The sequence below is a fragment of the Stereum hirsutum genome (assembly GCF_000264905.1).
Source record: "Stereum hirsutum FP-91666 SS1 unplaced genomic scaffold STEHIscaffold_4, whole genome shotgun sequence".
NCBI lineage: Eukaryota > Fungi > Basidiomycota > Agaricomycetes > Russulales > Stereaceae > Stereum > Stereum hirsutum.
In genome coordinates this window covers 1143288-1169089 of record NW_006763134.1, presented here as the reverse complement: position 1 = coordinate 1169089, position 25802 = coordinate 1143288, and the positions used below count along the sequence as shown (strand labels likewise).

Here is a 25802-nt window from a genome sequence, read left to right as displayed (position 1 = left end):
GGCACGGACAACTTACGCCAACCTTCCGTTTTTGGGCACATCTGCGTCTGCTTGTCGAGGACTTATCCCGCCCAAGAGAAACATTCTTTTTTCGTTTATTCTCGCATTAAATCTCGGTGGATCGAGCGTGCGATCCACCGGTTAGGTTGGTTAGGTTCTGGTTAGGTTCTGGTTAGGTTAGTTAGGTTCAGTTAGGTTCAGTTAGGGTTAGGTTCCCCCCGAGCGTTAGCGAGGCCGAACATAAAAAAATGCCCGAACGAGTCTTTAGTGTGCCCACCTGAGAGGATCCGGCTTGGGGGACCCCCCGAGCGCAGCGAGGGAGGGGAGGATCCTCGAACGGTGGGTACTCTTCGGGCGCAACAACGAAAAAATTGTTAAACAATATCTCAGTCTTCCCAAACTGGTGACAGAAATGAGCAGTTAAATTCTCTGATAAGTGTCGATGTTGCCCACTGTGGCGCATCTCGTCGTGTGCCTGGTGCCCCTGCCGAGTATGACTGTGGCGTATGTTGTATATACTCCATCTGAAATATTCATCAACAAAATGATTATTACAATTCAGTTCCAGTACCTCCAGAGCATGCTTTGCAAGTCGGAAAATAGCTCTAGCGGTACTGAGAGTAGCACCTGGCATGATGGTCGGACGAGAGGAAGGAACACGAATATGCTTTTATTCCGGACGTTGTGGCAAACAATCAATTGCAAATTATCGACGCGCTCGCCACCCCGAGCGCCGCCACAACGTTACAGTCCACTATCGCCAGAGCCAAGAGCAGTAAAGCGGGTCGAGTGATTTAGGAAGCTCATAAGATGTCGTGAGAAGTAGCAGTACAAGGAGTTGTAGGAAGTATAGGTCTAAGGATTATAGTCAAGTAAGTCACAGAAAGCCTTCTAAAGCAGTAGAGTAATCAAGTCTGAAGATCGAAACGAAGACAAGCACAGATTTCACAAGAGATGTGAGAAGAACGAAAATGTCCACGAAAAAGGAGAATCTTGTGTTGAAAACCTCAATGGCTTTCATCTCCCTCCGAATCCGCGTCCATCGACGACCGAGGAGAACTCCTGCCCGATCCCGACTCAGCACGCCTCGCCCCACCGCTACCATTCCCATTCCTTCGTCCCCTTTGAGACCGTCCTTGAGGACGTCTATAGATGTGATGTGCGACGAAATCGTCGACAATGGCTTGTGCTTCGGGATCCAGGCCCACGAGAGGTGATGCCTCCAGACTCATCAGCTCTGACAGAGAGTATATCCCAGGTCTTGAGGAGGGTGCAGATTCTAGGATGACAAGGCGATTGTTGTCAGTATATGCGTTTTCAGGGGTATTGTCAGGATGCGGTGTATTGAGTGATGGGTGCTAGAGTAAGGAGATAACACACACCTGACGCAGTCGCTGCGGGAACAGATGCTGAGTGTGTGGCAGTGTGGTTCAAAGCCGAGGCGTCAGAAGACCTCCACGACGCAGTCGACTCGTCAGAAGAAGACGATTGTGATGCTGAGTGACGATGCCTGGAGGTTGATGTAAATGCCTTCTGGCTTCGCTTGAATGGTGTGATACGTGGGATGGGTGCAGGTGCAGGCTCTAAAGCAGGCGCTGCTGCTCGAGTACGCCACGAAGTGCTGGAGGAGGCGAGCGACGACGAGCGAGCGTAGCCATGGCCGTGACTAAAGGCCGAAAACCCGTTATGAGCGTGAGGCATGGATTGTTGATTTGGACGAGTATGGAACGTGGGATACGTGTCGTGGGCTGAAGTGGTAAGGAAGTGCTTCGAGTTGTAGACGGAGGAGGAAGGCGAAGAGATGATAGTCGCCATTGGTGAGCAAGATATAAGGGTGTTAGACTTCGAAGGCGCGACAAAGAGCAACTGCAGCTGAGTACAAGGGGGCTTGGAGAGAACAAAGACTGCGCAGAGCATACGAGACTTTATACGGCAAGGTGCCAGGTTGGCACAAGCCCGATACGTGTACCAAGCGCATCGCAAGATTAGTCCCAGACCGTTACATGGCGGCGCAATCGCGTCAAGTTGCGCCGAGAACCTTCGTCAGCACACAGGGGTGATCAAGAACGTTCGGGCAAGGCAATGCTAGCGCAGCGGAGTTCTCAAAGAAGGAAGGAGGAAGAGGACAGAACGTTCGGTCTCGTTCCGTGCTGATGTGGCATGTTGGCAATTGCCACGACGGCAAATAGTGGTCGTGCCAGCCGAGAGTTGAAAGGGCTGAGTCAGTCTTCTTGGTCAGTCCTCGTTCTTGAGCTTTGTACGAATCCCACCGAACTTCCATAGTTTGCTTGTAAGCCGAGGTACATCCACGAATCAAAGATCAGAGATAGAATGTGCGAACTGATGAGCGAAAAACAAAGAGACGACATAGAGCATAGAATCGTCAGTGTCAAGCCACATCATTGTGGCCCACCATTTCGCTCGACTCATCCCTCTCCCCCTCGGTAGGCATGCTACATGGAGGTCTAATTAAGGTGCTTCGTCACTCTGAAAAATGAACGGGTGTATGAAGAGACGAGCACTATGGTGTTGCAGACCTGTAAACCGTGCTCAATAGCATAGCGAAACTGAGCCAGAGCTAGTAGAATTATCTAATGACCATGAAGATATTGAGTGGAGAGCGATGGTAGGTATTATGATGCGGCTATAGATACAGATGACGGTAACGGAGAGCGTGCGACACATGGAGGTGATTTTAGGGTGTGAGGGGGGATGAATGTGATGGGAGGGCGGGCTGCTTTCAAACGTCGATGAAAGTCTTGACATTGTTGAGCCAGCGAACATACTCCTGGAGACGCAGGTAGGCGTTAGTGGGAGAAAAAGATAGTAGACAGATCACGCACCTTCTGTTCCTTGAACTCGGCGTACTCTGGGACGAAGAAAGCGAGGCTCTCGTTGATGCCGCGCTCCTCGAGGAACTTGTCGAACTCGTCCTGGACACTCACATCCAAAGTATCGAACTAACGAGCCACCAAAATTGTCAGCGCGAAAACACACAAAGTGAGTCGACACGACTTACTTGCGGGCCAATGTAGAGCCCCCTTCGTTTCCAGTCAGCCTCAGCCGTCAACTCAGTCGCCAAAGCCTTGTCACCGTAGAACGAAATGTTGTCCACGATGAACTGCCCCTCCTGGCACATGGCATCGATGGTGAGAGCGCCCGGCGAGGTGGGCTATACGAATAGAGGACGACGTCAAAGTATACCGAAGGAAAGGGATATTACAGTGAGCACAAACGAAGTCGGCGTATATAAGACGATAGAAACGTACCTTGGAAATAGAGAAGGAGCAGCGAAGAGGGTAAGTAGCACCAAGTGTATCTTCCGACGATGCTCCCTCCTCACCCTCAGCCTCCTCCTCAGGGAAGTCGTTCTCCTCGGGAGTTTGAATATCGGCGATGGAAAATATAAGACGAATCCTTCATAAAATGACAATATTAGATAAAAAGACCAGCAAAATACTGTGAGAGAAACTCACTCCTCGTTGCCGTACTTGCGAGTGAGAGTGATCTCGTCGCTGCCAACAGTATCCTCAATCTGAACGATACGCGAAAACTTGTTAGCGGACGAATATTTAATCAGGAAAACGAAGAAGAACGCACGGTCCAGACACCACTCTTCTTGAATTCAGTCAAGAATTCAGGCTCGCCCTCGCTGGCAGCCTCCTTTTCATATTGCAATTCCTCCGCAAGCTTTTGAGAGAGAGCAATATCCGCTAAGCGTACCAGAAAGATGAGCGGAGAAGTTCAGGTAGCAAAGAAGTCTTTGATAAAATCGCTCACCCTCTGCAAACCTCCGGAAAGAAACAGAGAATGAGCGCGTCGCGGGAAGAGCAATACGCGCGCCCGCGAAAGCTGGAAGTCGAACAGCAGAGGAGATGGCTGAACGAGCAGCGAGAGTCCTGCTTGACGATGCCGCGATTTGACGAACACAACGAAGAGCAGACATGGCGAGTTTAGAGGTGAAAAGGTAAAGAGGTAGGTGAACGGTGAGGTTGAGGAAGGACTCGGAGCAACGCGAAGGGAAATTTTGGCAATATCAGCCACGCGACGTTGTTTGGCAACGGCTTGCGAAATAAACAACTGCCTTTTGTGGAATATGACACGTAAACTCACTCCGTCTCCATTGAGTCTCCGACTGGAACTTGCGACAGCAACGAAGGTAAGTATGCCAGTGTGCAGATATACCTATTTATCTTTGCAGGGCTAATTTTATAGGATAGCAGGCTTATTTGCGATCAACGGAAGGAATGTCGAAGTCCAATGTCAGACTTCCTTTTCCACCCGAGATTTTATCTCTTTGCTTCTCGCAATACCGCATCGCAGACCTAGACGATGAGGATTGCGACCACTGGGGACACACTAGAATGAACCCGGACAAACCACCGCTTGTCTTCCTCCAAGTCTGTCGAGAATGGCGCGAGGTCGCGCTGAATACACCCGAATTATGGGCCGAACTTTACCTCCCAACGCCTCCGAAGACGCGCGACGCGTATAAAAGCCTGCGGTCTGCCGTCCGTACATGGCTGGCCCGCTCATCGGCTAGACCTTTATCTCTCTATCTGAACACGGACGCTTGTCGTAACTGGTTCAATCGTCACGATGAGGCTTTTCAAGATAAACAAGCAACACTAGCTCCCTCCTACCTCGACGTTCTTCTGAAACATTCTACCCGATGGCAACGAGCAGAGCTCTTCCTACCCAACTATCGGACCAGAAAGAGCGTTTCTTTGTTCCCCTTCCCTCTTCTTACACAACTTTATATCGCTCTACCGTACGAAATGCCCGAGGCCGAAGATTCTGTCCTCGTCAAGTCGCTATTTTCCGCGCCACATCTCCAGGATCTCACCCTCGACTACGCCTTCACCCAGAACATGGTTCTGCCCTGGTCTACGCTGAAGACTCTTCGTCTCATTTTCGATCGCACGAACGCGCCCAGTCGTGGAGTGGACGATGAAGACCGTTTTGAATTAGTGCCGGCTGTCTACGTCTCATGGTTCGCCAACGGACTCTCGCAGGCTTCGCATCTCGTCAGGCTTGACCTCTACCTGGACTTTTACGAAGTTTACCCGCTAGAAATTGACATCGCCGTAACGCTTCCTCGACTCGAATATCTCCGTATTACCGGCGGGGGCTGGTCCCAGGAAGAAGAGTTGAGGGTGCCTCTACTCAGGTTGATCACAGCACCTCAGTTGAAGGTCTTACACATTCCCCCGATAGATTATCCATTTTGGGAACCAGAATACACGGAGGCAGTCTCGATATTCCTCGGTCATTGCTCTTCATCCTTGCGAAAACTTAACGCGTGTTGTATGCCTAGTTCCGAACTCGTGGCCATCCTTCCAAGTCTTTCCGCTCTCGAGTCTATCACCATAGGTACCTATAGCCGTCCGATCGTTGAGGACCTCGTCAACGCCCTCACATGTCGCCCACCCTCTTTTGGATCTTCCTCATCCGGATCAAACTCACGCCTACGACATATTGCCTTTGGTGACACTCGATCCGATTCGAACAACTCTCGGACTCTCGACAAGGCCGTTGCAGACATGCTCATCTCGCGCTTGCATCCTGCGTCAAGTTTGTCGGATTGTACGGATGGCGATGATCGCTGTTGTCACCCTCTTCAAAAATTTTGTTGGTACGCAATGTACCGGCGAGATAGGTTCACCGAATATTCGCGCTTGGAGGCGGATCGCATCTTCGCCCACATTGGCTCTGAAACCTCGTTCATCCTTGACGACAGGTCAGATAGTGAGGAACCTTTGATCATGCGGATCCCTTCGACACCACCGAGCGGAGATGATGCAGATTCAGCGGTAGAAGGCGAAGTATCCAACGATCCAGACTTCGTGGCTTCCATTTCCAAAGACCAACAAGCTGGTGTCTCGGTCAAGGATGTGGCAAAAGATGAAGTCAGCGCTACCGTCGAAGAGTCGCCATATGATCCCATCGCCCCCACTGCTGTCGAAGAGGATGGTCTGTCTCGGACAGAACATAGAGAGGGTTCGGAATCTCTCGAAGGAGTCAGTGATTCAAAGCCACCAAAATGCTGTTGTGCGTTCGTTCTTTACCTTCGCTCTATTCTGAACGTTATTGAAAACCTCATTAGGGTGCGGCAAGTGGGACTTTCTCTAGAGTACAATTACTAGAGAGCACATTCTATGTTGAATTTGGACACCATTGCACCCGATTCTTCCCCTGAAGATTCTCCCATCCGAAGACCACAAATTTGTGGTACAAGGACACGCAACCATCATCTCAGCGATGACATCCCAAAGTCCGCCAACCTACACCTCAAGAGGATCTCTCCTTGTATACCAAATAACTACGCCTTGCACCGTTTCTTATGCACCTTCCAATCGCGCTTCTGGCACGCATCCGAACAATACCTGACCTTCTTGCATCCTTTACACGTCATCAACTTCGGCTTTCCCTTCCCTCTACACACGAAGCACTTGCGAGCCTCAGGATCACGAAGAACCGTCTCGAGGTACGAAACCGCGAATAACGGCGAAAGTGCCACCCTTGTAACGTGTGGCGCCAACGGTCGCCACAAATCTACCTTCATCATTCCTTCGACATCCTTCCCTCGTCCGCAGCTGCAGAGAGGGTCCTGCTCCATGTCGGTAGATAGTGGGATGCTGCCCGTGGACCTGTATTCGCAATTGTCGCTATGTGTCCAAGAGGTACGGGCTCGCTCGACAAAGGCGGGCAACAGCTGCTTCCACGCATTTATTTCTCCTTTATATGTCTTCACGTTCTCGAGTTTCTGGGTGACCACTTTGCCGAAGGGTTGAGCGATCCTGCCCATCAGCTCATGGAAAAGCGGAAGCACAAATGCATCGCAGACTATGGTATGGGCAGGGAGATCGTATTTGAGGCCATTGACAAAGAAAAGCGTGTCGCAGTTGCCGGTGACTTCGTCGCGAAGAGCGAAGACACGCTGCGCGGTGCCACCCTGGATGCCCGCAGAGCGAACGAACAGGGTATGCAGGGTGTCTTTGATGGCCATCAGAGTATCGTTCTCGTGTTTTTCTTTCTTGCGTAGGGAACGCTCGCGCGTCGACATTTGGGAGCCAATATGAGGGCCTAGCCATTTGTCGAGGTGCTTTGATTTCAAGTCGACAGGAGGAGCGTGAGCGAGGTCGACGCGATGAATGTTCGTGGGTATGAAAGTGGTTCCCGATCTCACTGCGGGGAAGGGCAAGAGTTTCATGCCCTCAGGTTTGAATGGTCCGAATACGGGAACGATCACCTAGAACGAATCTGTGTCTTAGTCCTTAGCTAATTGAAAGATATATCTGCCCGCCATACCTCGATATAGAGAGACGTCCTGGCGATCCTAACTCTGTACTTGCCACCGATGACGGGAAATGGATAAAGCAGGTCCTGGAAGAGCGCGCCAAGGGTCACTCTCATGACGGATGGGGACGCCTGAGTTATCTGCGGTATATTCTCGCGGTCGCTCAAGAGACGCTTCGCTTCCTCGGCGCAGATGGAGACTCGGCAGGTTAACGAATCCACAAGCTCGCAATCCTCGTCCATCTCGACTGTGATAGCTCCGCACCTGCCGAGTTGAGTGGCCGCGATGGCCTCTGGCGCAAGAGCCGCAGAGGGTGATGCTGGCACATGTGAAGACTTGGTCGGAAGGGGCTGTTCAGGAAGAACGTGGACGTTTGATCTGTCCATGAGCTTCGCTGAGAAGACGTTCAAAGCAATTCCTAGCTTCTGAACAAGCATCGCGGTCGCGACGGTGCTTCGCACCGAAAGAGACACCGATAAGTTTTCGGGCGGTTCGATGTCGGTCAAGAGGGCGGAAGTCATCGTGAATGACACGACGAGGGAAGACGTGCCTTGCCATCCGGCGGGGTCTTCTTCGAACGTCGCCCAAGGACGGGCCTCGGTACCCATTGGAATGACCCGTCCAAAGGCGACGTGGACACCATTGAAGATATTGTGGCTGAACTTTCCCAAGACGTCGCAAAATAGAGGGGGTGTCGGCACAGGTTTCACATCTTCATTGAAAGAATTGACTCGCTCTCGAGGTACGACGAGGATGACACGGACTACTGGAGGGATATTATCCCACTTCGCGAACCGTCCGATCCGTTGAGGAGGGCGACGGTATTGATCGGTGGTGTGGATGCCGTTGAGGTGCAGATGAACGCAGAGATCATTGAAATTATTGGCGTCCATGGGCATGGAGTTGTCTGCTTCATGCAGGAGGAAGAACCGGTCCATGACCTCCATCCAATGCTCTCTAGATATTTGAAGGCGATCTCGAATGAGCTTCAAGAGCAAGACAAAGCTCTCGCGAGTGTAATGCACGATGGCTGACGCGCCGATAGCTTTGAGTATATTGTGTTGGTTCATGCGCTGAAAGGTCAGAGAATCCTCTTGCTCGAAAAGACGATGGTAAGTGTCGTATATGAATGTACCGAGCTGCAAAGAATCAAAGATAGGAGGGAGGGAGTCCGCCCTGGGATCCCTTGGCGAGAGATCGAGAGTAGGTGATCGCCAGGTTGTAACTTGGTGGAACTGAGGTGTGTCTTTCTTCACGGTATCGTAGGTCATCAGCTCATGCGTGTTGGATCGGGAAGTAAATCCTGATACGTAGTCCACCGGGCAGAGACCGACGAGAAGGCCGACGGTAGTGAGATCAGCGTATAAACTGTTGGCAAACTCTTTGGTCGCGTCCTTTTCCTTGGCTAGCAGGGATTCGGTGTACATAACACTAGGGCCATCTTTTGCGAGGAGGGGCGCTGCCGAGATGATTATGTTGAGCAAACCTGTGGATAGTAGACCACCTTTAGCACATCACTAGTTTCGTGAAGGAGTTCAGAACGACTGACCGATGTAGTCAACAAGATTCGACGTGTCTATGACGTTGAACGTTGCTTCCCCAGACGACAGACATAGATCATCCTTGCTAAGTACCAACAACTGCGTCTTCCATTGTGCCACAGGAATGCGTGGTGCGACGGAGCCCGTCTCTGAGAAGGCTCGCAACGATCGACACACAGCCATCGATTCGCCAACGATAAAGCGCACGACAGGGTGAGGGGTCCTCGTGGAGAGGACAGACGATTTGAAAGAGGTGCACCAGGCAGAGAATTGGCTTTTGGCTGCCTTGACGAGGTCACTTCCGGAGACGGTACCGCTCTTGTTCCCAAAAACAGGAGCAAGATGAAAAGGACACATGGGGTCCGTCCCATAATGAACGTGACATCCCTCCCCCGCTAACGAATATGCCATGGTAGGGTTCGGGATTTTCGCAGCAGCAATCTGTCTCTGGTCCGAGAAGGTAGTTCCGGACGTCCAGTACGACTTCGCCTGAGTCGCGACTGTCGGGACTGCAAGCATCATGGTGGGGCCGGCGGAGCGAGCGGCGTTCGCGATGACCTTTTGTACGCACGATTTTGACAGCGTGGAAAATGCCTCGCGGATGGATTTTTGGCGCTTGCTGGGTAGCGTGTGCATGTCGCTGTAGAGCTGCCAGTGGCGTCGAAGCTCCTTGAGGGTGTATTCCGTACACATCTTGACATAGTGGCCATATGGAGAGCTTCTCCAGCTCTGCATAGAGTCGGAGAGATCTATGAGCTTTTTGCATTGTTCCACTAACGTCGTGTGTGACTTGTCGTCGAGGTACAGGTGGAAGAAAATGTTCCAGATGATGGTGGAGGGTGACTTATCGTCGGCGACCATGGTGAGGAGAAGGATATTACGAGCTGAAGGGAGAGAGATTCAAAGGCCGTCTCATCCGCGAATAACTTGGCGCAAGTAACATCAACATACCTAACACGGCAGGTTCCACATCGCAGCAAGTGAAGTCTAGCAGTCGAGGACCTATAATTGGCCATTAGCCACAAATTCGCGGAGATTGTTGGCTCTACGCACTGTCATCGGCTTCGCAGAAGATCGTATACAACACGTTCCGTGGGTCTCCACATCCAAGAAGAAGGATATTTGCGGGCTCTTCAGGCGCTAGGTCTCTCGTCAGACAGACGGCAGAGGTATTTCCTATGCCATAGAAGAAATATTTTCCTGGCCAAGTCAGTGGGTGAGCCATTTTAGAAGGGAAAGGCGGATGATAGCGGGGAAGAGAGTAACATGTAGACGCGCGCTGAATGGCTGGATGGTACGAACGCCGAGTACCCACGCCACTGAAATACCGGGCGCAAGAAGTTAGCCCAATTGAGCCGGCGCTTTCTAACATTAGACTGTGCAACATGCCACTGCAAGTTCCGAGATGCATGTAAAGCAAGATGGATTGACGAACTGCTACTGTACACCCTGCCTTTGCCTAACTTACACTCATATGATGAATATACTAATCAGAATTGCTTCTCCCTATCCGTCAAAGGCACGTACTATGACGCCACACAGAGTGAGCAGACGAGGAAAAAAAACAAATGGCCCGAAAGGACGAACCACAACTCCAAACAACTCCTTCTTTGTGACACTCCCATCTTCGTGCTTATCCACCTGCAGCACTGCCTGACTATGGGTTCCCACCGGTATGAACATCCTCCCTGGACGTGCAAGTTGATCGACGAGTGGTTGCGGAAGCGTGGGCGCAGCTGCACCGACATGAATGGCATCGTATGGGCCTCCTTCCGCCCAACCTGACAGCAAGCAAAAATCGAGCTCAGAACACATACAATAAACTCCCCTGCATGAATATCCGCTGACCTTGTCTTCCATCTCCAGCAATTAACACAATATGTTCCTTGTCCAACGCAGAACCGAGCCCGTCCTTCCGGACGTTCTCTTTACTCCACTCCACGAGTTCAGGGATATGTTCGATACCGACGACTTTCCCAGGCTGTCCGTTCGCAGAGACAAGGTGATGGAAGACGGCACACAGATAGCCTGAGCCCGAACCGACATCGAGGACATGCGCTCCGGGATGAAGATGATCTCCTAGTAGTTCGGCCGCATGCGCATGCTACAGGATACCATCCCGACAGGCATGAGCATTCTATCCACGGCTTGGGGAAAACGTTATGGAGGTGATGGAGAGATGTACCATATGAGGAGCCGATATCGTAGCGCCATGTCCGATCGTCCTGGCACGAATGCCAACTTTCAGATCAAGCAAGATCACAGTGAAGTCGTCATTACTGACTGTGGCGAGTCGAAGTAAGCCTCGGATGTCCGTCGAACATAATTCGCTCGGTCTACTTTCTGCATCGCCTATAACAGAAGTGTATTTCTAGGATGTTGAGGTCTACCGAAGAAGAATTGGTAGTGGTCATACCGCTGCGACGAGATCCGACTTGATTAGGGCTTCCCGGTGCATATTCGCGATGAGCTCAGCGTTCGTCTTTCCGCCACATGTCCAAGCCATCGTTCGCGATGTCGACAAGGATGATAAGAAAGGGCCCGGAATAGCTGGTCGTCGTAAACAAATGGAAAGACAGTGCATCGGTGCGACAGCGGCCAGAGATGATATAGAGCGTGGTAAAGTGGCACTATGATATGACGTCATGTTTGACTTCACCGAAAGTGTGGCACCGTGGTGCAAATCCACGCAAGTTAGAGATGTAATTCCATGAGACAAACCCGATCCAGACACAAAAATTTCAAGCCTTAGAGTAGCATAACGCATCAACTGAATCGTCAACCGGTATGTTCTACCTCAAACGAACCCAGTCTCATACTTATGTTTGTCCCTCACACCCGGTCAAATCTCACTTCTCCCTCCTCACCAACCTGACGGGCACCGATCCGGGCCCCAACGTCAGAAATACCTTTGCATCCATCATCCTCTCCTTCCACTCTTCTCCCGTCTCTCCAGGCTTCATAGATGACGGCGCAGGCTCGACGCGCCAGTCCCGGAGGAGGAGGGTGAGGAAGCAGACAGCTTCGATAGCGGCGAATTTTCTGCCTATGCAGGCTCGTGGACCTATTGCACAGCTCGTGGTTAGCATGAAGTTCAATTTAAAAAGCGGAGATAGAGATCGGGGAAGCACTCTCCCCATAGGGATAGCTTCAATCGAAGAGAGGCAATCTGTCACTGACCGATACTGAACGCCGTCATGGCTTCGAGATCCTGCAAGTTTCCATACCACCTGCTCGGCTTGTATTTGTTCGGTTCCGGGAAATGTCGCGGGTTGTAGTCTATAATCATACGACACCAATCAGCCGATAAAACGCACAAAGCTCCAAACTTTGGATTGTACGGTGACTTACGAACGCCAACCATATCGACGACCACTTCTGCACCTTCCTGGATTGCGATAGTACAAGTGCCTTCTTCGCCTTGAGCGTTCGGAATAGTGAGTATAGTGTCCTCGGTGGCTTGACGGATCATGAGGTAGCCCGGCGCTATACCAACATAAACAGTCATATCCAAAACATTTCAGTGGTGCGTAATGAAGAAGCAGACGGTTACACGAGTAATTACGATAGAGTCGAAGAGCCTCGTAGAATACGCTTAGGACCTTTTCGAGATTGTTGAAGTCATCGAAGGACTGGAACGAGAAGATGAGAAATAGGAAGTTAAGATGAAGGGTAAGTGAGTACGTCGACGGAGAACGTACAGTATCACGTTCGAGACCGACGACATTAACGATTTCTTCGTACACTTCCTGTTGCATGTCAGGATATATTGCAAGGAAACCCAGCGTTGCCGCGAGTACGTGAGCCGTTGTTTCTAATATTAATGCAGTTAGTTTTCGAAGAAAATCGGAAGTGATTGAAAAGAGCATGCCATGTCCAGCGAACAAAAGCCCGAATACGTTCCCAATCTGTCGAAAGGAGCAGAGAGGACATTGGCTACAGAACAGAGGAGCAAGTGAGGCAAGTGATACCGACCAACTCGTCCGCGTCCAGCGTGAACTTTCCGTCCTCTTCATTCGCACGCACAAGCAAGCTGAAGACATCCGACCGTTCCTGGCCATCCGTGTCCGTGAGCGCCGCCTTCCGTTCTCTAACCTGCTTCTGCATGTAATCACGCAACACTTCTCGCGCGGATACAAGTGCTCTGGGAATGACTGGACATCTTCGCACTCTCCTAACCTACCATGCTCATGGACATGCGCACCGAAAGTGTACCAAAAGTCAGAGACGATCTCTTTCGTACCTCTCCTCCTAGGCAAATCAGTCCTGTACACGAACAACTTGGATGTGGCCCGGCAGGTCGTCGCGGGTGGGGTAAAGGCACCTTAGATTAAGCCGGAGAGCGCAAGTCGAGCTCTTTTGTGCGTATCACTTCCTGAAACTATCCATCGTACATCATGCTCTCATCTTCAGAGGGTGGAATAACTGACATCGTGATCCCTAGACTGTGGGGTATGAACCTCATCGCATCCGAGAAAGATACCTGGCGAAGGCATAGGCGCATCATGGGCCAAGGCTTCAATTCACTGACTTACTCCCTCGTCTGGTCCGAAACACAGCGCATCTACCACGAAATGCTCGCTGGCGAGGGCTGGTCCTCCTCCTCTACTTCTGACGATGCAGCCAGCCCGAAATTGATCGACCATGTGGATATCAAGGCCGTGCAAGATTATACGTTCAAAGTGACACTGAGCGTGATCACTTCCTGTGGATTTGGTCTCGAATCCAAGTGGGACGAACCCCCTATGGATGAGAAAGGGAGGGCGAGCGTGCAGGAGGCTCTTAAGTTGTTTACGGACCATGCGACGCTGTTTATCATTGCCCCGGAGTGGTTCTTCAAGTTGCCTGGGAAGTGGTGGGTTCTGTCATGTTACGATTGTTTCCTGCCGCTCCCCTTTTATTGATTATTGGTGATTATGGCGTATATTGGGTAGGATCCGTAACAGGTGGTGGTAGCAATGGAATCGTGGTTGTGGCGTCCGGATACAGAAGTCACGGTGACGTTGGAATCGAAGGGATAGACGCCCGTGTTGATAAGGAAATTGAATTACCGCGATTGAGAAGCGAAGAGGAAATGAGAGCGTGCAAAACGGGAATAGGAATGTCCATATATGATGCATACCTGAATGTCTCCAATCACAAGTGAATCTTACTCCGGGATTCCACCAGTACGTAGGTATCAGTGCCCCCAGCAAGTCCAAGGGCTTGAACAAAACCTTCGCCACAAATCCATTAATTTCGGTATTTTTCTGTGATGAGGGAACGCGCACCTTTTGACCGGGGACCCATCCTACGGCCTGTCATTGAAACCAAAGCAAGTAAGCCGCTATCCCTTTCAGGAGCAACTCAGGCTGTGGTCGCCCCGTGTGAACCACGTCAGAGAAAGCAATCCTGAAGCTCACTTTGGATCCATCCACCCATTTCCTGATGGTTCGATAGAGCAAGAACGAAAGCAGAAGCCCTGTAACGCGCCATTTGAATTGAAGACCGTTAGCGTGTTCGGAGACAACCCTAGCGAAATTGGAAAACATGGCGCTGCCCCTATGGAAAAGCGATTAAAGCGGTAGCGTACTTGCCCTAGTTAGGAAGGCGATCGAGATGTCGTGGTCTGGTTCGCGTGGAGCGCACGTGGAGCTTGGACCGGGGATGGGGACGCGACGACGGAGGCGCGCAGCTCAACTGCAGACTTTCTCATTCTTTTGTGGTAGTGTTGCCACGGCTCGGCTCAGAAACCGCTAAGTAGTCGCTCGAGCCGAGCCGTTTGCAAGCCGAGCCGAGCCGCGTCAACGGCTTACAACGGTTTTGTGCGGCTAGCGGCTCAAGCCGTTACGCACTTGCAGAACGACATTATATGCAACTATTTGTCTTGCAAGTAGGGTCTATGTATCGAAGAACCTCCAAAGCCGTAGTTTGTAGAGTGTTTGAGGCTTTCGCCTTCATGTTTGACAGCAAACAGTTGCAGACCACTCCAAATATGGATATCTGTGTATCGGTGGCGGCTTTTTCCGACGTGCGACCCCACCACGCCACCTTTACGCCACATTATTATGAGCAACAAACGACTCTTTGTTTGTGGGATCTGACTCGACAATCCCCTCAAAAAACACAGAGATAGAACAGTATTGACCCATACAGTTATATGCCATGGCTTAAAAAATGTCCTATGAGGGCGAGTATGCATGTATGAATGCATAACCCACTTAGGCAACGAGCTGAATTGAGCCGCGGCTCAGACCGTCAGCCAAGCCGAGCCGAGTCGCCGCGTGGGAAAAGCCGTTGCAAGTCGAGCCAAGCTGAGCCGAGCCGAGCCGTGGCAACACTATTTTGTGGTTTCGAAAGCTCAACGGTATTCTTTGGGCGATCTTTGGAACACACTCATCCTCCGCTAGGTCTTCTGCTTTGACAGGTCCATATAATTCGAGTCTGCTTTCGTGACATTCGTAGACTAGCTCAACGCTTGCGGAGCCTTGTCCGTAGCTAGTCATGTCCATCGACCCTTACCACGAAGTTCAATCCGAGATCCAAAGCTCACTACAGACCGCTGGTCAGCTACGCGCTTCGTTTATTCGTATAAGAAGTACTGCGCGTGAGGGTAGCGAGGAGCTTGAGTGGGCCAGGAATGAGGTGCGTTGTCTGTACCGAATGCTATATGGACGTTGACTGACCCGGTATGGACTTCGCTCTGCACGGTGTGCGGTTGGTCTTGGTAATAATGTTATTCCTCGTGATCTTGGTTGAATTCCTCGCTCTGTTACTTGTGCTCTTCTGCGTTGATTAGTTGAAAGCGACCCTCGCGGCGCTCGAGGCGGATCTAGAGGACTTGGAGGAGAGCGTGAAGTACGTTTATTCCGCCCATTCCGTCTTAGACCGAAATCACCCCACAAATAACCACTGAACTGACATCTAACTGGATCACCACATTTGCTTTGAATTACAGGATAGTCGAGAGTACCGGCGCACGAATGTTTGGTCTCGACGACACAGAAGTCATGGAGAGGAGACGATACGTCGGTCACGTACGGCGCGAGATCGAGGTGCGTGGTGCGTAAGCTTCGTCTTCCTGACCTTTCCTTCCATAACTCACGCACCTTACCTTACCTTCACTTGTCCTGTCACTGTCACCCGTCATGGCCTACGATATATTGCTCCTGGTGCATGAACATGTAGAGCATGCGCGCTGAGGTCGACGGAGGTCTCTCGAGCAAGAGGAGTAGTACACACGGCCAAGGTCTCTCATCACCCAGCCCACAATCATATCCGAATACACATCCTCTTTCTCCAGCAACACCGGGTTCACAGTCACGTTCTCCTGCGACACCGGGGTACGATCTGCCTTCGTCACCTGCGCCTCAGGACGGAGAGGATGACGACCATCAGGCGCAATGGGCTAGGGAGGAACAGCAGGTACGTCTCCTTCCTAACTCCCTGCAAATCAACCTGTGGCGTTGCTGATGGTGGTATGTGGCGTGCGCGGTGCCGGTTAGATGATGATTCGGGAGCAGGACCAGACGTTGAGTATGATTGGGGGTACGCTTACGACGCTGGCGCAACAGGCGGGACTTATGGGGACTGAGATTGGTGAACATAACGAGTGCGTGCTTTACTTATCGTCTATCCAGCTTTCCCGTTGTATCTCTATGGTACTGACATGGCCGATTTGGGTGGACGCTTTGATTGGAATGTAGGATGCTCGATGACCTGGAACGAGGCGTGGACCGTTCAGATAGTAGGCTGCAGGATGCGATGAAGAAGATGAGGAAGTTCGTTCGGGATACGGAAGGTTCGACTCTCCGTTACACTTATCCCCTCCCGCCCCTTCAGAGCACTGATATTGTGACTTTTGCAGAGAAGAAATCGGGATGGTGTATTGGAATCCTGGTAGTCATACTACTGATCCTCCTCATGCTCGTCATTTTACTATGATATCGTTGAGTATAGAGTGGAGGACTTCTGTAGGACCAGGTGAGATGCAGGCAGTCGGACTATGAGACCTTGAGGCAGGATGTACATATTTTATTGTTTTTATTTCCACCTTCTACCCTACTATCACGTCTACAACGATACGATACCGCGTCATAACCACCCTCGTACCTTGTGTGAGCCCATGCATACGGAGCTTGGAGGGATGCAGGTACTGTATCTATTTTAGACCTGAGCCTGAGAAGGACAGAGGGCGCTAGAGCGCTATGGGGTTTCGTCACTGCCTGCAGGCGCTTTTTCGTCCTGGTCCAGCACCTCGTGGTAGCAATTTCTTATAACTTGATCAAGACAGGAGGCTGGGATACTGCATGCAGATCGCTCTGACCGAGAATCCGAACGCACTTCTCCGGTGAGGTATTTTGGCCTATGGAGTGGGAAGGACGTCCTGGAGGCTAGGAGGGACGAGATTTGGACGAGACGATGTTAGTTTTGGGCGCACGGCGCGATTTTGATCAGCTGTGGTGAGTTACTATTGTATTAGTGGGTGTCCTTGAGCTATCGGAGTCGATGGGCTGCAACTCGCGATTGACCAGCAGCCTAGTGATGTGGTGGACCGTTCGGGTGTCCCTTTGTCCATTTCGTGTCAAGACGTTGACCATAATTGTCTACCAACTGAAGCACTGCTTACACGAGATGCGAACTGTCTCGCGGCGGATCCTGTTCAACTGCGCAGTAACGCCTTATTGTGTCGCTATACTCACCAGTCCGAGCTGCTGCATCGCCTGAACTTCTGCTCAAAATCGTTCAAGTGCGTACAGCATATTCGTTTATCTTATTCTCCGAAATTCCTTGCTTCCGGCCACGAAGCTGTCAAAGATATCGGAATCGAGCGGGAGTTTCTGAAATCGTACAAGCAACATTCTCTTTTGGCATCCTGTCAATCGGAGTGGGGTAGTGACGTTCGGCGCGAGCTCTTCATAAAGGGGCGATTACAAGCTCGCATCTCCGCCACAGAACCATCCTCTGCACCCCCACTGACCCGACGCTGTTCATTATCTCGAGCTCGTATCCCTCCCCCTTTTCCGTGCGATTCCTTTCGGTTTCACGAAAAGGACACCCTCACGCGCCGGGAAGACGGCGAGTGACGTCAAGTATTGTTGAGAGTGCCGCCACGCCCGAAAAGGCAAGTGGAATTTGAGAAACGTCCGGGACTGTACGTCGTGGCTGTTTCGTGCCTTGTCCTCTCACTCTTTTTTTCTCTGCTCCGTCCTACTTCTACTTATACCGTCATCGCTATTCCAGTCAATCCTTACCGCTCTTCCCCCTCTTTCTTTCCTACCACCACCATCAACACCAACACTTCTAGCGCTTAGGCGTGTTTGAACGTTATGTATGTCCTTATCCGGCACGTTGTTGTCTCGTTTCCCGCCAGGCTGACCGCGTCCGTGCAGGTCGAGCATCAGCTCTGCCACAGATTCGTCGACGAACTCGACGAGCTCTTTCGTCTCGTCGCTTGTCTTCAATCTTGCCGTCTTCGGCGCTGAACTTCTAGCTTTCACCATCCTACGCCCCCATTTCCGCTATGTGTACGAACCGAGGAGTTTATCGGTTCTCGCAAGGTACGCCCCCCTTGCATTGATGTCATCGCTGCCCTCGTACCTACTCATACTCACACAATCCCACTCTAGCAAACGCCAGAACCCTCTGACGTCGTCTATCATCCTGTGGCCATGGGCCGTCTGGCAGGCCGATTACCGCAAAATTAAGGAAGTGAATGGCATGGACTCGTACTTCTTCGTCCGCTTCCTCCGCATGCTCGTTCGCATCTTCTTTCCTATCTGGATCATCTCTTGGGCCATCCTCCTCCCAGCTACCGCCGTCAACACCGGCGTATCTAGCCACACTGGACTCGACCGCTTCACGTTCGGAAATGTGGCGACTAACGCAGAAAAAAGATATGCTGCTCATTTGATCCTGGCTTGGGGCTTCACCTGTGAGCTTCTCACCGCGTTTCTCTCATCTGATATTTCGTTTGCTCACTGGTGTTGTGCAGTCTGGATTTGGTACAACATCAAGAAGGAAATGCATCACTTCGTGCGCACGCGCCAGCGTTTCCTCATCAGCCCCGCCCACTCTTCGAGCTACCAGGCCAGCACGATCCTCATCACCGGTATCCCACTCAAATATCTCTCCGAGTCCGCGATCATGAAACTTTTCGCGCATCTTCCCGGCGGCGTCCGCAAGGTCTGGCTCAACCGAGACCTCAAGGACATGCCCGACATCTACAACCGCCGCCTTAAAGCCCTCGCCAAGCTCGAGTCCGCCGAGACCAATTTGCTTAACACGGCGACAAAGCGGCATAACAAGAACTTGAAGAAGGCAGCGAAGGAGGCGAAGAAGAACGGTGGTAGCGGCAATGTTGACACCAGCTCCGCCATCGGGTTGAACGCTGAGGATCCTGAGGGGGCGAAGTCGCTCGCGGAGAGACTCGTGCCCGCAGGGAAGAGGCCATCCCACCGTCTGCCGTTGTTCTCCTGGATGCCGTTCGCTCTGCCGCTCGTGGGTAAGAAGGTGGACTCCATCGAGTGGGCCCGTGAGGAGGTAAGGGCGACGACGGCGGAGCTGACGGAGAAACGGGCACAGCTCGAGAAGGACGTGCAGTTGACGACGACGAATGAGGCGAAGTACAAGGAACGCGACAACCAGATCCGTGCGGGCAAGTTCAACATCAACGTTCCGAACGTCCCTATTTCGCTCCCCATGGGCGGCTCGAAGGCAGCTGCAGACTTTTCGGACCAGACTTATCCACCGGTGAACGGCGCCTTCGTGCTCTTCAACAAGCAGATCGCAGCTCATATGGCGGCGCAGACGTTGAGCCACCATGACCCTTACAGGATGGCGAACCAGAGCAAGTGGATCGAGTGCGCGCCGGACGACGTGATCTGGGAGAACTTGGGTATGAACCCTTACGAGCGCAGGATTAGGATGGCGATCGGTTGGGCTTTGACTATCGGTTTGATCATCGTTTGGGCTATCCCTGGTGAGTTTTCTCAGTCTAAGCCCTATTCGAGCATACTCTCTAATAATGATCTTTTTATGCTCTAATTAGTTGCGTTCGTCGGTGCTGTTTCGAACATCAGCGCCCTCAGCAAGAAATATACGTGGCTTTCGTGGTTGAACGATCTCCCGTCCACGGTCATCGGTATCATCCAGGGTATTCTGCCATCTGTGTTGCTCGCCGTCTTGTTCATGCTTCTGCCCATCGTCTTGCGCTTGATGGCGAGATTTGAGGGTATTCCGAAGCGCACAGGTGTAGAACTCAGCCTGATGTCTCGTTTCTTCATATTCGAAGTTATCGTAAGTCGATTTCTAGCCAGTAATTCGTGCGGTACAGAGGCTCACCTTTGACTTTGCTTATGTAGCACGGTTTCTTGGTTGTGACGGTCTCGTCTGGTATCATCGCAGCTCTTCCTCAACTCGTGTCGAACCCGACGTCTGTACCATCCCTCCTGGCTAGCCAGTTGCCCCTCGCATCAACGTTCTTTTTGACGTACGTCTCCCGCTTCATGACCCTTTCGTTGAAACTCACCCGTGCCTGTTCTATAGCTACGTTCTCCTTCAAGGTCTCTCCGGTACCGCCGGCGCCTTCCTGCAGATCGTCTCCCTCCTCCTCTACTATGTCAAGCTCTTCCTCCTCGGAAGCACTCCCCGCTCCGTCTATAACATCAAGTACGGTGGCAGTACCGTCGCTTGGGGCACCCTCTTCCCACAGACTTCATTGATCATGGTCATCGCGCTCGGTTACTCTATCATCTCGCCCATCATCAACGGCCTCGCCTGCGTCACATTCTTCTTGTTCTACATGCTCTACAAGTATCTCTTCCTTTGGGTCAAGGAGATGCCCGCGAGCGGTGATACCGGAGGGTTGTTCTTCCCCAAGGCGATGCAGCATATCTTCGTGGGGCTGTATATCCAGCAGATCTGTCTCTGTGCGCTGTTCTTCTTGGCTCAGAATGATGAGGGTAAACCGGGCGCTGTGGTAGAAGGCGCGTTGATGGTTGTTTTGATTGTGTTCACAGTGAGTACTCCTCCGAACCGATTATCCTTGCAGTGCTTCGGTTTACTGACGGTGTCGTTCGTATGAAGGCATTTTTCCACAACACGATCAACAACTCGTACGGCCCGCTCATTGAGTACCTCCCTCTTTCCCTCGCCGACAGGTCCTTCGGTCATGAAGAGCGCGCCGCTGCCATGGCCGCCGCGAAGGCCGAGGCTGATGGCAGTGGCCCCTCCAAGAAGGACCCCATCGACGAAGGCATCAAAGCTACGGACTTCGCGGATGCGAAGAACGGCGCGACGGTTGCAGAGAACACGTATCCCCCTCAACCCTCGCCTCGCAACTCGCCGCGCGCTCCCGGACGGTCCATCGATGGCCAAGCGGACGATCTTTCCAATGGTGGCTCGCGTGCTCCTTCACCGGCTCCGGACCCCACCGTGCAAGCCATCGCGGAAGACGAGGGCCCGACTGATTTCCGCCATCCTGCTGCCACGGAGGCTCAACGGATTGTGTGGCTCCCACGCGACACGTTGGGTGTGATCGAGGAGGCGGAGAAGGGACTGAAGGAGTACGGGATCATGTACTCGACGTCTGGTGCGGAGATGGATGCGAAGGGGCATGTGCAGATCGCGAAGGCGCCGCCAGAGGAGGAGATGGAGGGAGAGAGGGCTATGAGGGGACGGAGCGCGGAGACGGAGAGGTATGATGAGGAGTATGATGAGGATTTCGGGGCGTCGAGGGTGCGGAATTTGAAGGACCCGGGAGCGGGTGAGGTTAAAGGATATGGGGACGGAGAGGGCCCGAGTAGGGCGGATGCGAAGAAGGAGACTTAGTGTGTGATGTTCGGTGACATCGTACACCGTTGATGTGCATGATTCTTCTTGACCTTTTCTTCTCTGCATGTCAACTGTATTCTCGCCGTGCGACCTTTCCTTTATGTTTCATTCTCGACGCAATCTTCTCCCCTTTTCTTCTCTTTTTAACATTCTCTATGTTACTCTATATTCAATGCCTCTTTTTGCCCACTCTCCTTGTCTCTCTTCTTGCCAATTATTATTCCTTTTCCCTTTCCCCTTTCCCCTCTCCTCCCCTCTTTCATCTGCCCTTTCTACAATCACGACGAGCCACGAAACGACCCACAGTTCTCGATCCAGCCCCCCGATATTGATAACTTGAAATATATTTCAGTGAACCCGCTCTAGATACCCTCCCTCCCTCCCTTTCCCTCCGTTCATTCATTCGTCCGAGTCCTCTTTTGTATTTTGTGTACGTAGTCCGTAGTCGATGCAGCATCATAGTGTACCGTGAGCTTGCGCATGCAGTCGAGTATTCTCGTCCTGCTATTGCGCTTGTGATTCCCTCGTCCCACCGTTGCGCTTGTGCTTGTGAATATCGAATCTCTTTGATCACGAACGGCGGATTGGCGTATTCGTTTAGCATGTTGTTGAGAATTTTGTCTTTTGTTGATTGTCAGTGTTATTGTACGAGGATAACAGTGCGTGTGTATACAGATGTTCTGTCTCTTCCTTGTGACACGAATATACGTTTCCGTGTCTATAAATATTGATGTATACGCCGGACAAACTGACCAGCCAACTCAGACCATCAGAGGGCAAGTGTCTTCATGACAACAATACCTCGGCAAATACCGAAATAAATCGACGGGCTTTTGCCGGATAAAGTAATCTCCGCCTGTCACTTTGCGGGAGACCGCTCTGCACCTCTGCTACCGTTCGATAACCTTGTGGACATTTATCTTTCATTATCTCAGTCTATCTGCGAGCACATCGAACCATAAGTCGACCAGAAATTATGTCTATGTTTAGACATGGGTCGACGCCTTCGCACGAATGGCAACATGGACCACCTTGAACACGGTTGCTGTGCTGTGGTGCTGTGGGAGCAACTGACGTTGCCTCTTGTCGTCGTCACCTGGTTCCGAAGACCGTTTCTGAGAACTTTGTGTGTCGCCACGTACTCTTTCGATCAATAATATGGTCCCCAACTCATGGACCAACCATGGACCCACCGTAAGAGCCATGGGCCCATTCGCTCCATAAGGGTCTACTTACAGCGAAGGGCCCCTGTGACCCTCTATTATTATTTTCCTGCGAAAGATACACCCCTCTGCGTCTCTTTCTCTATATAGCACTCTACTTACCCAGGACTCCATCTCCACCGCTATCATCACCGCCGACTTGATTCCCTAGACCCAAGAACAGCATGCAGACGGCCCTCTTCGTCGTCCTATCCGCCATTGGATTATATGCACTCCAACTCTTCCTCGATTTCAGGAGGGCGGTTGCCAGTATGGGGTATGTCGCTCTTGGAAGCTGTAACTCCTATCACTATTATAGAAACAAGTTTTGTTGACGTTTTCTATCGGCGCTACCTTTCAACCTCCCTATTTCATTGACTGGTTCTGGCAGCAATCATCCCGGGTCGAGACAGCTAGTGAGCAATGCGTCTGTTCTGGGACAAATCCTTCCTCGTATCCGTGGCATCAGTGGAGGAAGACATGCGATTTGGAGAGAGAAACATACCAGTGAGTGCTTTATGACCCTGAGAGCTGTGGAGGAGAGATTGAAGGCATGGCGGGCTCTTAGTATTTCAGGAGGCAGGCTGGGATGGTCTGGCCAATGTAAGAATATTCACTCTATTGTTTTCATTTCGTGTATGCTGAAGGTCCGTGGCATACTTGAAATAGGTTAGCATCATACCTCGTCTCAGAACTCAGATTTGGCTGAGTGATGCAGCCGCGATAAAGGTACTTTTCTCTGCAACCTGCTCTATCCAAAAACCTCTTCTCAACTAACAAATGATTCGCCTGATTATAGGAGGTTACCATGTCTCGTGCCCGGTTCCCCAAGCCAGTTCACCAATATAGGGTCCTGCTGTTATTCGGCGGAAATATTGTAGCCTCCGAGGGCGACGAATGGAAACGGTATCGCAAAGTCGCAGCACCAGCGTTTTCGGAGAAGAACAACAAGCTCGTCTGGGACGAGACGGTGAAGATTATGGTCGATATGTTCCACACATTATGGAATGATGCGCCCGAGGTCACTGTGGACCATTGTATTGAGATAACACTCCCAGTAAGTCACCTAGGCCCCCCCTCCTTTTCCATCGCCACTGTTCTAATGAATACCAGATCGCATTGTTCGTGATCGGGGTTGCAGGGTTTGGTCGCAAGGTCTCGTGGAAAGACGATACGGTCGTACCACCTGGTTATACCATGTCTTTCAAAGAGGCCCTTCACGTTGTCTCTACCGGCACAATCGTCAAAGCAATCGTCCCCAACTGGGCCATGGGCCTCACTAAACACTTTAGACACGTTCGGGATGCCTTCAAGGAACTGGATGTACGTCCTGCTTCTCCATCTCCTTACATGTTCAAAGACCTGATCGCCCGTGCTATTTCACGCTAGAACTATATGTTCGACATGATTAGGGCGAGGAGGGAGTCTGAAAAGAAGGAAGAGAGATATGATTTGTTCAGTCAACTCTTGGACGCGAGTCAGGTGGAGACTGAGGACGGGATGCCACAGATTACTGACAGGGAGCTTGTTGGTATGTTAACTTTCCTCTAGCATTCCCTCTACACAAACTGATAATCACCTATTAGGCAATATCTTCATCTTCCTCCTTGCCGTGAGTTCTCGCCCTCATCTCAGCCCCTCTCCCATATGCATTCCTTGCTGATACGTTCTCCCTATGAATAGGGCCACGAGGTCAGTAACCTGTGTCCTAACTTCAAGTCTAGACTGACGTTCTATATCACCCATCGACGAACGTAGACGACAGCCCATACTCTCTGTTTCACGTTCGCCATGCTCGCTCTGTACCCTGAGGAGCAAGACAAACTGTATAAAGAGATCAAGAGCCTTATGCCCGATCCTACCAGACTTCCCGTACGTTCTCGCGATCCTAACTTTTCTCCTTAAACATTCCTGAAATGTCGTCATCCACAGACCTACGACGAGATGAACTCATTCCAATATTCCATGGCGTACGTTGCTGCATTTTACTCACCCCTCTTCGACCGTCTTTACGTTCTTTCCCTCCCACGTTTCGAGTTCTTCCAACATTGACTCGCGTCTCGGTTTTGTAGTGTCTTTTACGAGACGCTCCGGATGTTCCCTCCCGTCAATGGTATCCCCAAACAATCCGCGGAAGACACCAGTATAGTCGTCGGTAATGGCTCCGGCGATTCGGTAGCAATCCCATGTCCGAAAGGGACGTATATCACGATAGACACACCTGGTTTGCACTATAATCGTATGTTTGGTCCTATCTATACTTGCGTGCCGGAAGGAATTCTGGTGCTTACGTTCCGCGATACTCATAAATATCGTCTTGTGTGGCTGGTGGATATTGAACCTTGTACAGCACGATATTGGAGCGATCCGCACAGTTTCAAGCCGGAGAGGTTCTTGGGCGATTGGCCGAGGGATGCTTTTGTTCCGTTCAGTGCTGGTACGTCAACTTCGGGTTTGCTCTTTCCCTGGTTATTCGCTCATCGTGCATCCGGATGTACAGGACCCCGCGCTTGTATCGGGCGCAGGTCAGCCTCATCTCAATCTCATTACGCTGGAAGGCCACAATGTTGACCAACTTTCATTGCTGGCAACTATAGATTCTTCGAGACGGAAGGCATCGCCATTTTGATCATGCTCATCTCACGATACAAAGTCACCGTCAAAGAAGAGCCTCAATTTGCGAACGAGACTTTTGAGGAGAGGAAAGCTAGAGTGTTGGCTGCGAAACCTGTGTTGACGTTGAGGTGCGTATCATTCTCCAACATCTCTTGTCTGTCACCATTGTCGCTCGAGGGCACTCGCTAAGTGACGGATCTCGATTGGTTATAGTCCCACCCGTGTCCCATTGACATTTACGAAGAGGGAGTGAGGGTAGGGTCGTTGGATGAGAATGGAGAAGAGCATGCGTGTTCCAGTGTGTGATGTTTGTTTCTGTCCTTTCGAAAC

General features: G+C 51.4%; 10 protein-coding genes across 10 annotated transcripts; 5 read left to right on the top strand and 5 right to left on the bottom strand.

Moving 5' to 3' along the window:
• Positions 1-654: 654 nt before the first annotated feature.
• On the bottom strand, positions 655-1886 carry STEHIDRAFT_166924 (uncharacterized protein). Its single transcript, XM_007301845.1, has 2 exons — positions 1383-1886; positions 655-1279 (listed from the first exon to the last, which is right to left on the bottom strand). The coding sequence occupies exons 1-2, from the start codon at positions 1813-1815 to the stop codon at positions 1008-1010; spliced, it is 705 nt and encodes a 234-aa protein (XP_007301907.1). The 5' UTR covers positions 1816-1886; the 3' UTR covers positions 655-1007.
• A 440-nt stretch (positions 1887-2326) lies between these two features.
• Positions 2327-3986, bottom strand: STEHIDRAFT_75817 (regulatory protein suaprga1). The gene is made up of 7 exons (XM_007301546.1): positions 3781-3986; positions 3601-3713; positions 3477-3535; positions 3270-3417; positions 3020-3172; positions 2844-2960; positions 2327-2788 (listed from the first exon to the last, which is right to left on the bottom strand). The coding sequence occupies exons 1-7, from the start codon at positions 3944-3946 to the stop codon at positions 2741-2743; spliced, it is 804 nt and encodes a 267-aa protein (XP_007301608.1). The 5' UTR covers positions 3947-3986; the 3' UTR covers positions 2327-2740.
• A 378-nt stretch (positions 3987-4364) lies between these two features.
• On the top strand, positions 4365-6181 carry STEHIDRAFT_166922 (uncharacterized protein; the record flags this gene model as incomplete). Its single annotated transcript, XM_007301844.1, has 2 exons — positions 4365-5973; positions 6107-6181. The coding sequence occupies 2 exons, from the start codon at positions 4365-4367 to the stop codon at positions 6130-6132; spliced, it is 1635 nt and encodes a 544-aa protein (XP_007301906.1). The 3' UTR covers positions 6133-6181.
• A 141-nt stretch (positions 6182-6322) lies between these two features.
• STEHIDRAFT_52815 (uncharacterized protein) lies at positions 6323-10066 on the bottom strand (the record flags this gene model as incomplete). The annotated part of the gene is made up of 6 exons (XM_007301451.1): positions 6323-7252; positions 7312-7452; positions 7522-8786; positions 8850-9725; positions 9793-9843; positions 9895-10066. 6 exons carry the CDS (start codon positions 10064-10066, stop codon positions 6323-6325), a joined length of 3435 nt encoding a protein of 1144 aa, XP_007301513.1.
• Positions 10067-10256: 190 nt separating this feature from the next.
• STEHIDRAFT_94021 (protein-L-isoaspartate O-methyltransferase) lies at positions 10257-11392 on the bottom strand. Its single transcript, XM_007301843.1, has 6 exons — positions 11258-11392; positions 11126-11193; positions 11027-11066; positions 10690-10945; positions 10429-10622; positions 10257-10367 (listed from the first exon to the last, which is right to left on the bottom strand). The coding sequence occupies exons 1-6, from the start codon at positions 11345-11347 to the stop codon at positions 10332-10334; spliced, it is 684 nt and encodes a 227-aa protein (XP_007301905.1). The 5' UTR covers positions 11348-11392; the 3' UTR covers positions 10257-10331.
• Positions 11393-11690: 298 nt separating this feature from the next.
• STEHIDRAFT_129551 (cytochrome P450) lies at positions 11691-12948 on the bottom strand (the record flags this gene model as incomplete). The annotated part of the gene is made up of 7 exons (XM_007301842.1): positions 11691-11905; positions 12022-12120; positions 12193-12327; positions 12407-12473; positions 12543-12655; positions 12713-12749; positions 12817-12948. The coding sequence occupies 7 exons, from the start codon at positions 12946-12948 to the stop codon at positions 11691-11693; spliced, it is 798 nt and encodes a 265-aa protein (XP_007301904.1).
• Positions 12949-13238: 290 nt separating this feature from the next.
• Positions 13239-13987, top strand: STEHIDRAFT_109276 (uncharacterized protein; the record flags this gene model as incomplete). Its single annotated transcript, XM_007301841.1, has 2 exons — positions 13239-13696; positions 13798-13987. The coding sequence occupies 2 exons, from the start codon at positions 13239-13241 to the stop codon at positions 13985-13987; spliced, it is 648 nt and encodes a 215-aa protein (XP_007301903.1).
• Positions 13988-15198: 1211 nt separating this feature from the next.
• Positions 15199-16918, top strand: STEHIDRAFT_94018 (uncharacterized protein). Its single transcript, XM_007301840.1, has 7 exons — positions 15199-15465; positions 15620-15678; positions 15779-15875; positions 16009-16245; positions 16326-16432; positions 16527-16621; positions 16688-16918. The coding sequence occupies exons 1-7, from the start codon at positions 15325-15327 to the stop codon at positions 16762-16764; spliced, it is 813 nt and encodes a 270-aa protein (XP_007301902.1). The 5' UTR covers positions 15199-15324; the 3' UTR covers positions 16765-16918.
• Positions 16919-18040: 1122 nt separating this feature from the next.
• STEHIDRAFT_119741 (DUF221-domain-containing protein) lies at positions 18041-22178 on the top strand. Its single transcript, XM_007301839.1, has 8 exons — positions 18041-18151; positions 18213-18380; positions 18450-18754; positions 18815-19801; positions 19871-20118; positions 20184-20311; positions 20368-20839; positions 20908-22178. Coding segments are annotated over exons 1-8 (3054 nt in total). The 5' UTR covers positions 18041-18149; the 3' UTR covers positions 21652-22178.
• Positions 22179-23118: 940 nt separating this feature from the next.
• On the top strand, positions 23119-25725 carry STEHIDRAFT_166918 (cytochrome P450; the record flags this gene model as incomplete). The annotated part of the gene is made up of 16 exons (XM_007301838.1): positions 23119-23133; positions 23248-23363; positions 23425-23459; positions 23526-23585; positions 23656-23913; positions 23970-24179; positions 24246-24387; positions 24443-24468; positions 24540-24548; positions 24615-24728; positions 24789-24826; positions 24929-25095; positions 25207-25293; positions 25357-25381; positions 25454-25600; positions 25686-25725. The coding sequence occupies exons 1-16, from the start codon at positions 23129-23131 to the stop codon at positions 25723-25725; spliced, it is 1479 nt and encodes a 492-aa protein (XP_007301900.1). The 5' UTR covers positions 23119-23128.
• Positions 25726-25802: the final 77 nt, after the last annotated feature.

Coding starts and splice junctions, on each gene's coding strand:
- STEHIDRAFT_166924 (XM_007301845.1), bottom strand. CDS start 1,815: ATGGCGACTATCATCTCTTCGCCTTCCTCCTCCGTCTACAACTCGAAG. Junction 1,280..1,382: donor TCCCGCAGCGACTGCGTCAG/GTGTGTGTTATC, acceptor TTGTCATCCTAG/AATCTGCACCCTCCTCAAGA.
- STEHIDRAFT_75817 (XM_007301546.1), bottom strand. CDS start 3,946: ATGTCTGCTCTTCGTTGTGTTCGTCAAATCGCGGCATCGTCAAGCAGG. Junction 3,418..3,476: donor CGCAAGTACGGCAACGAGGA/GTGAGTTTCTCT, acceptor CATTTTATGAAG/GATTCGTCTTATATTTTCCA. Junction 2,961..3,019: donor GGCTCTACATTGGCCCGCAA/GTAAGTCGTGTC, acceptor GTGGCTCGTTAG/TTCGATACTTTGGATGTGAG.
- STEHIDRAFT_94021 (XM_007301843.1), bottom strand. CDS start 11,347: ATGGCTTGGACATGTGGCGGAAAGACGAACGCTGAGCTCATCGCGAAT. Junction 11,194..11,257: donor AGTCGGATCTCGTCGCAGCG/GTATGACCACTA, acceptor CTTCTGTTATAG/GCGATGCAGAAAGTAGACCG. Junction 10,368..10,428: donor AGGAGTTGTTTGGAGTTGTG/GTTCGTCCTTTC, acceptor GTGGCGTCATAG/TACGTGCCTTTGACGGATAG.
- STEHIDRAFT_94018 (XM_007301840.1), top strand. CDS start 15,325: ATGTCCATCGACCCTTACCACGAAGTTCAATCCGAGATCCAAAGCTCA. Junction 15,876..16,008: donor ACGTACGGCGCGAGATCGAG/GTGCGTGGTGCG, acceptor ATGAACATGTAG/AGCATGCGCGCTGAGGTCGA. Junction 16,246..16,325: donor GGGCTAGGGAGGAACAGCAG/GTACGTCTCCTT, acceptor GGTGCCGGTTAG/ATGATGATTCGGGAGCAGGA.
- STEHIDRAFT_119741 (XM_007301839.1), top strand. Junction 18,381..18,449: donor AGTTTATCGGTTCTCGCAAG/GTACGCCCCCCT, acceptor ATCCCACTCTAG/CAAACGCCAGAACCCTCTGA. Junction 20,119..20,183: donor TCTTCATATTCGAAGTTATC/GTAAGTCGATTT, acceptor TTGCTTATGTAG/CACGGTTTCTTGGTTGTGAC.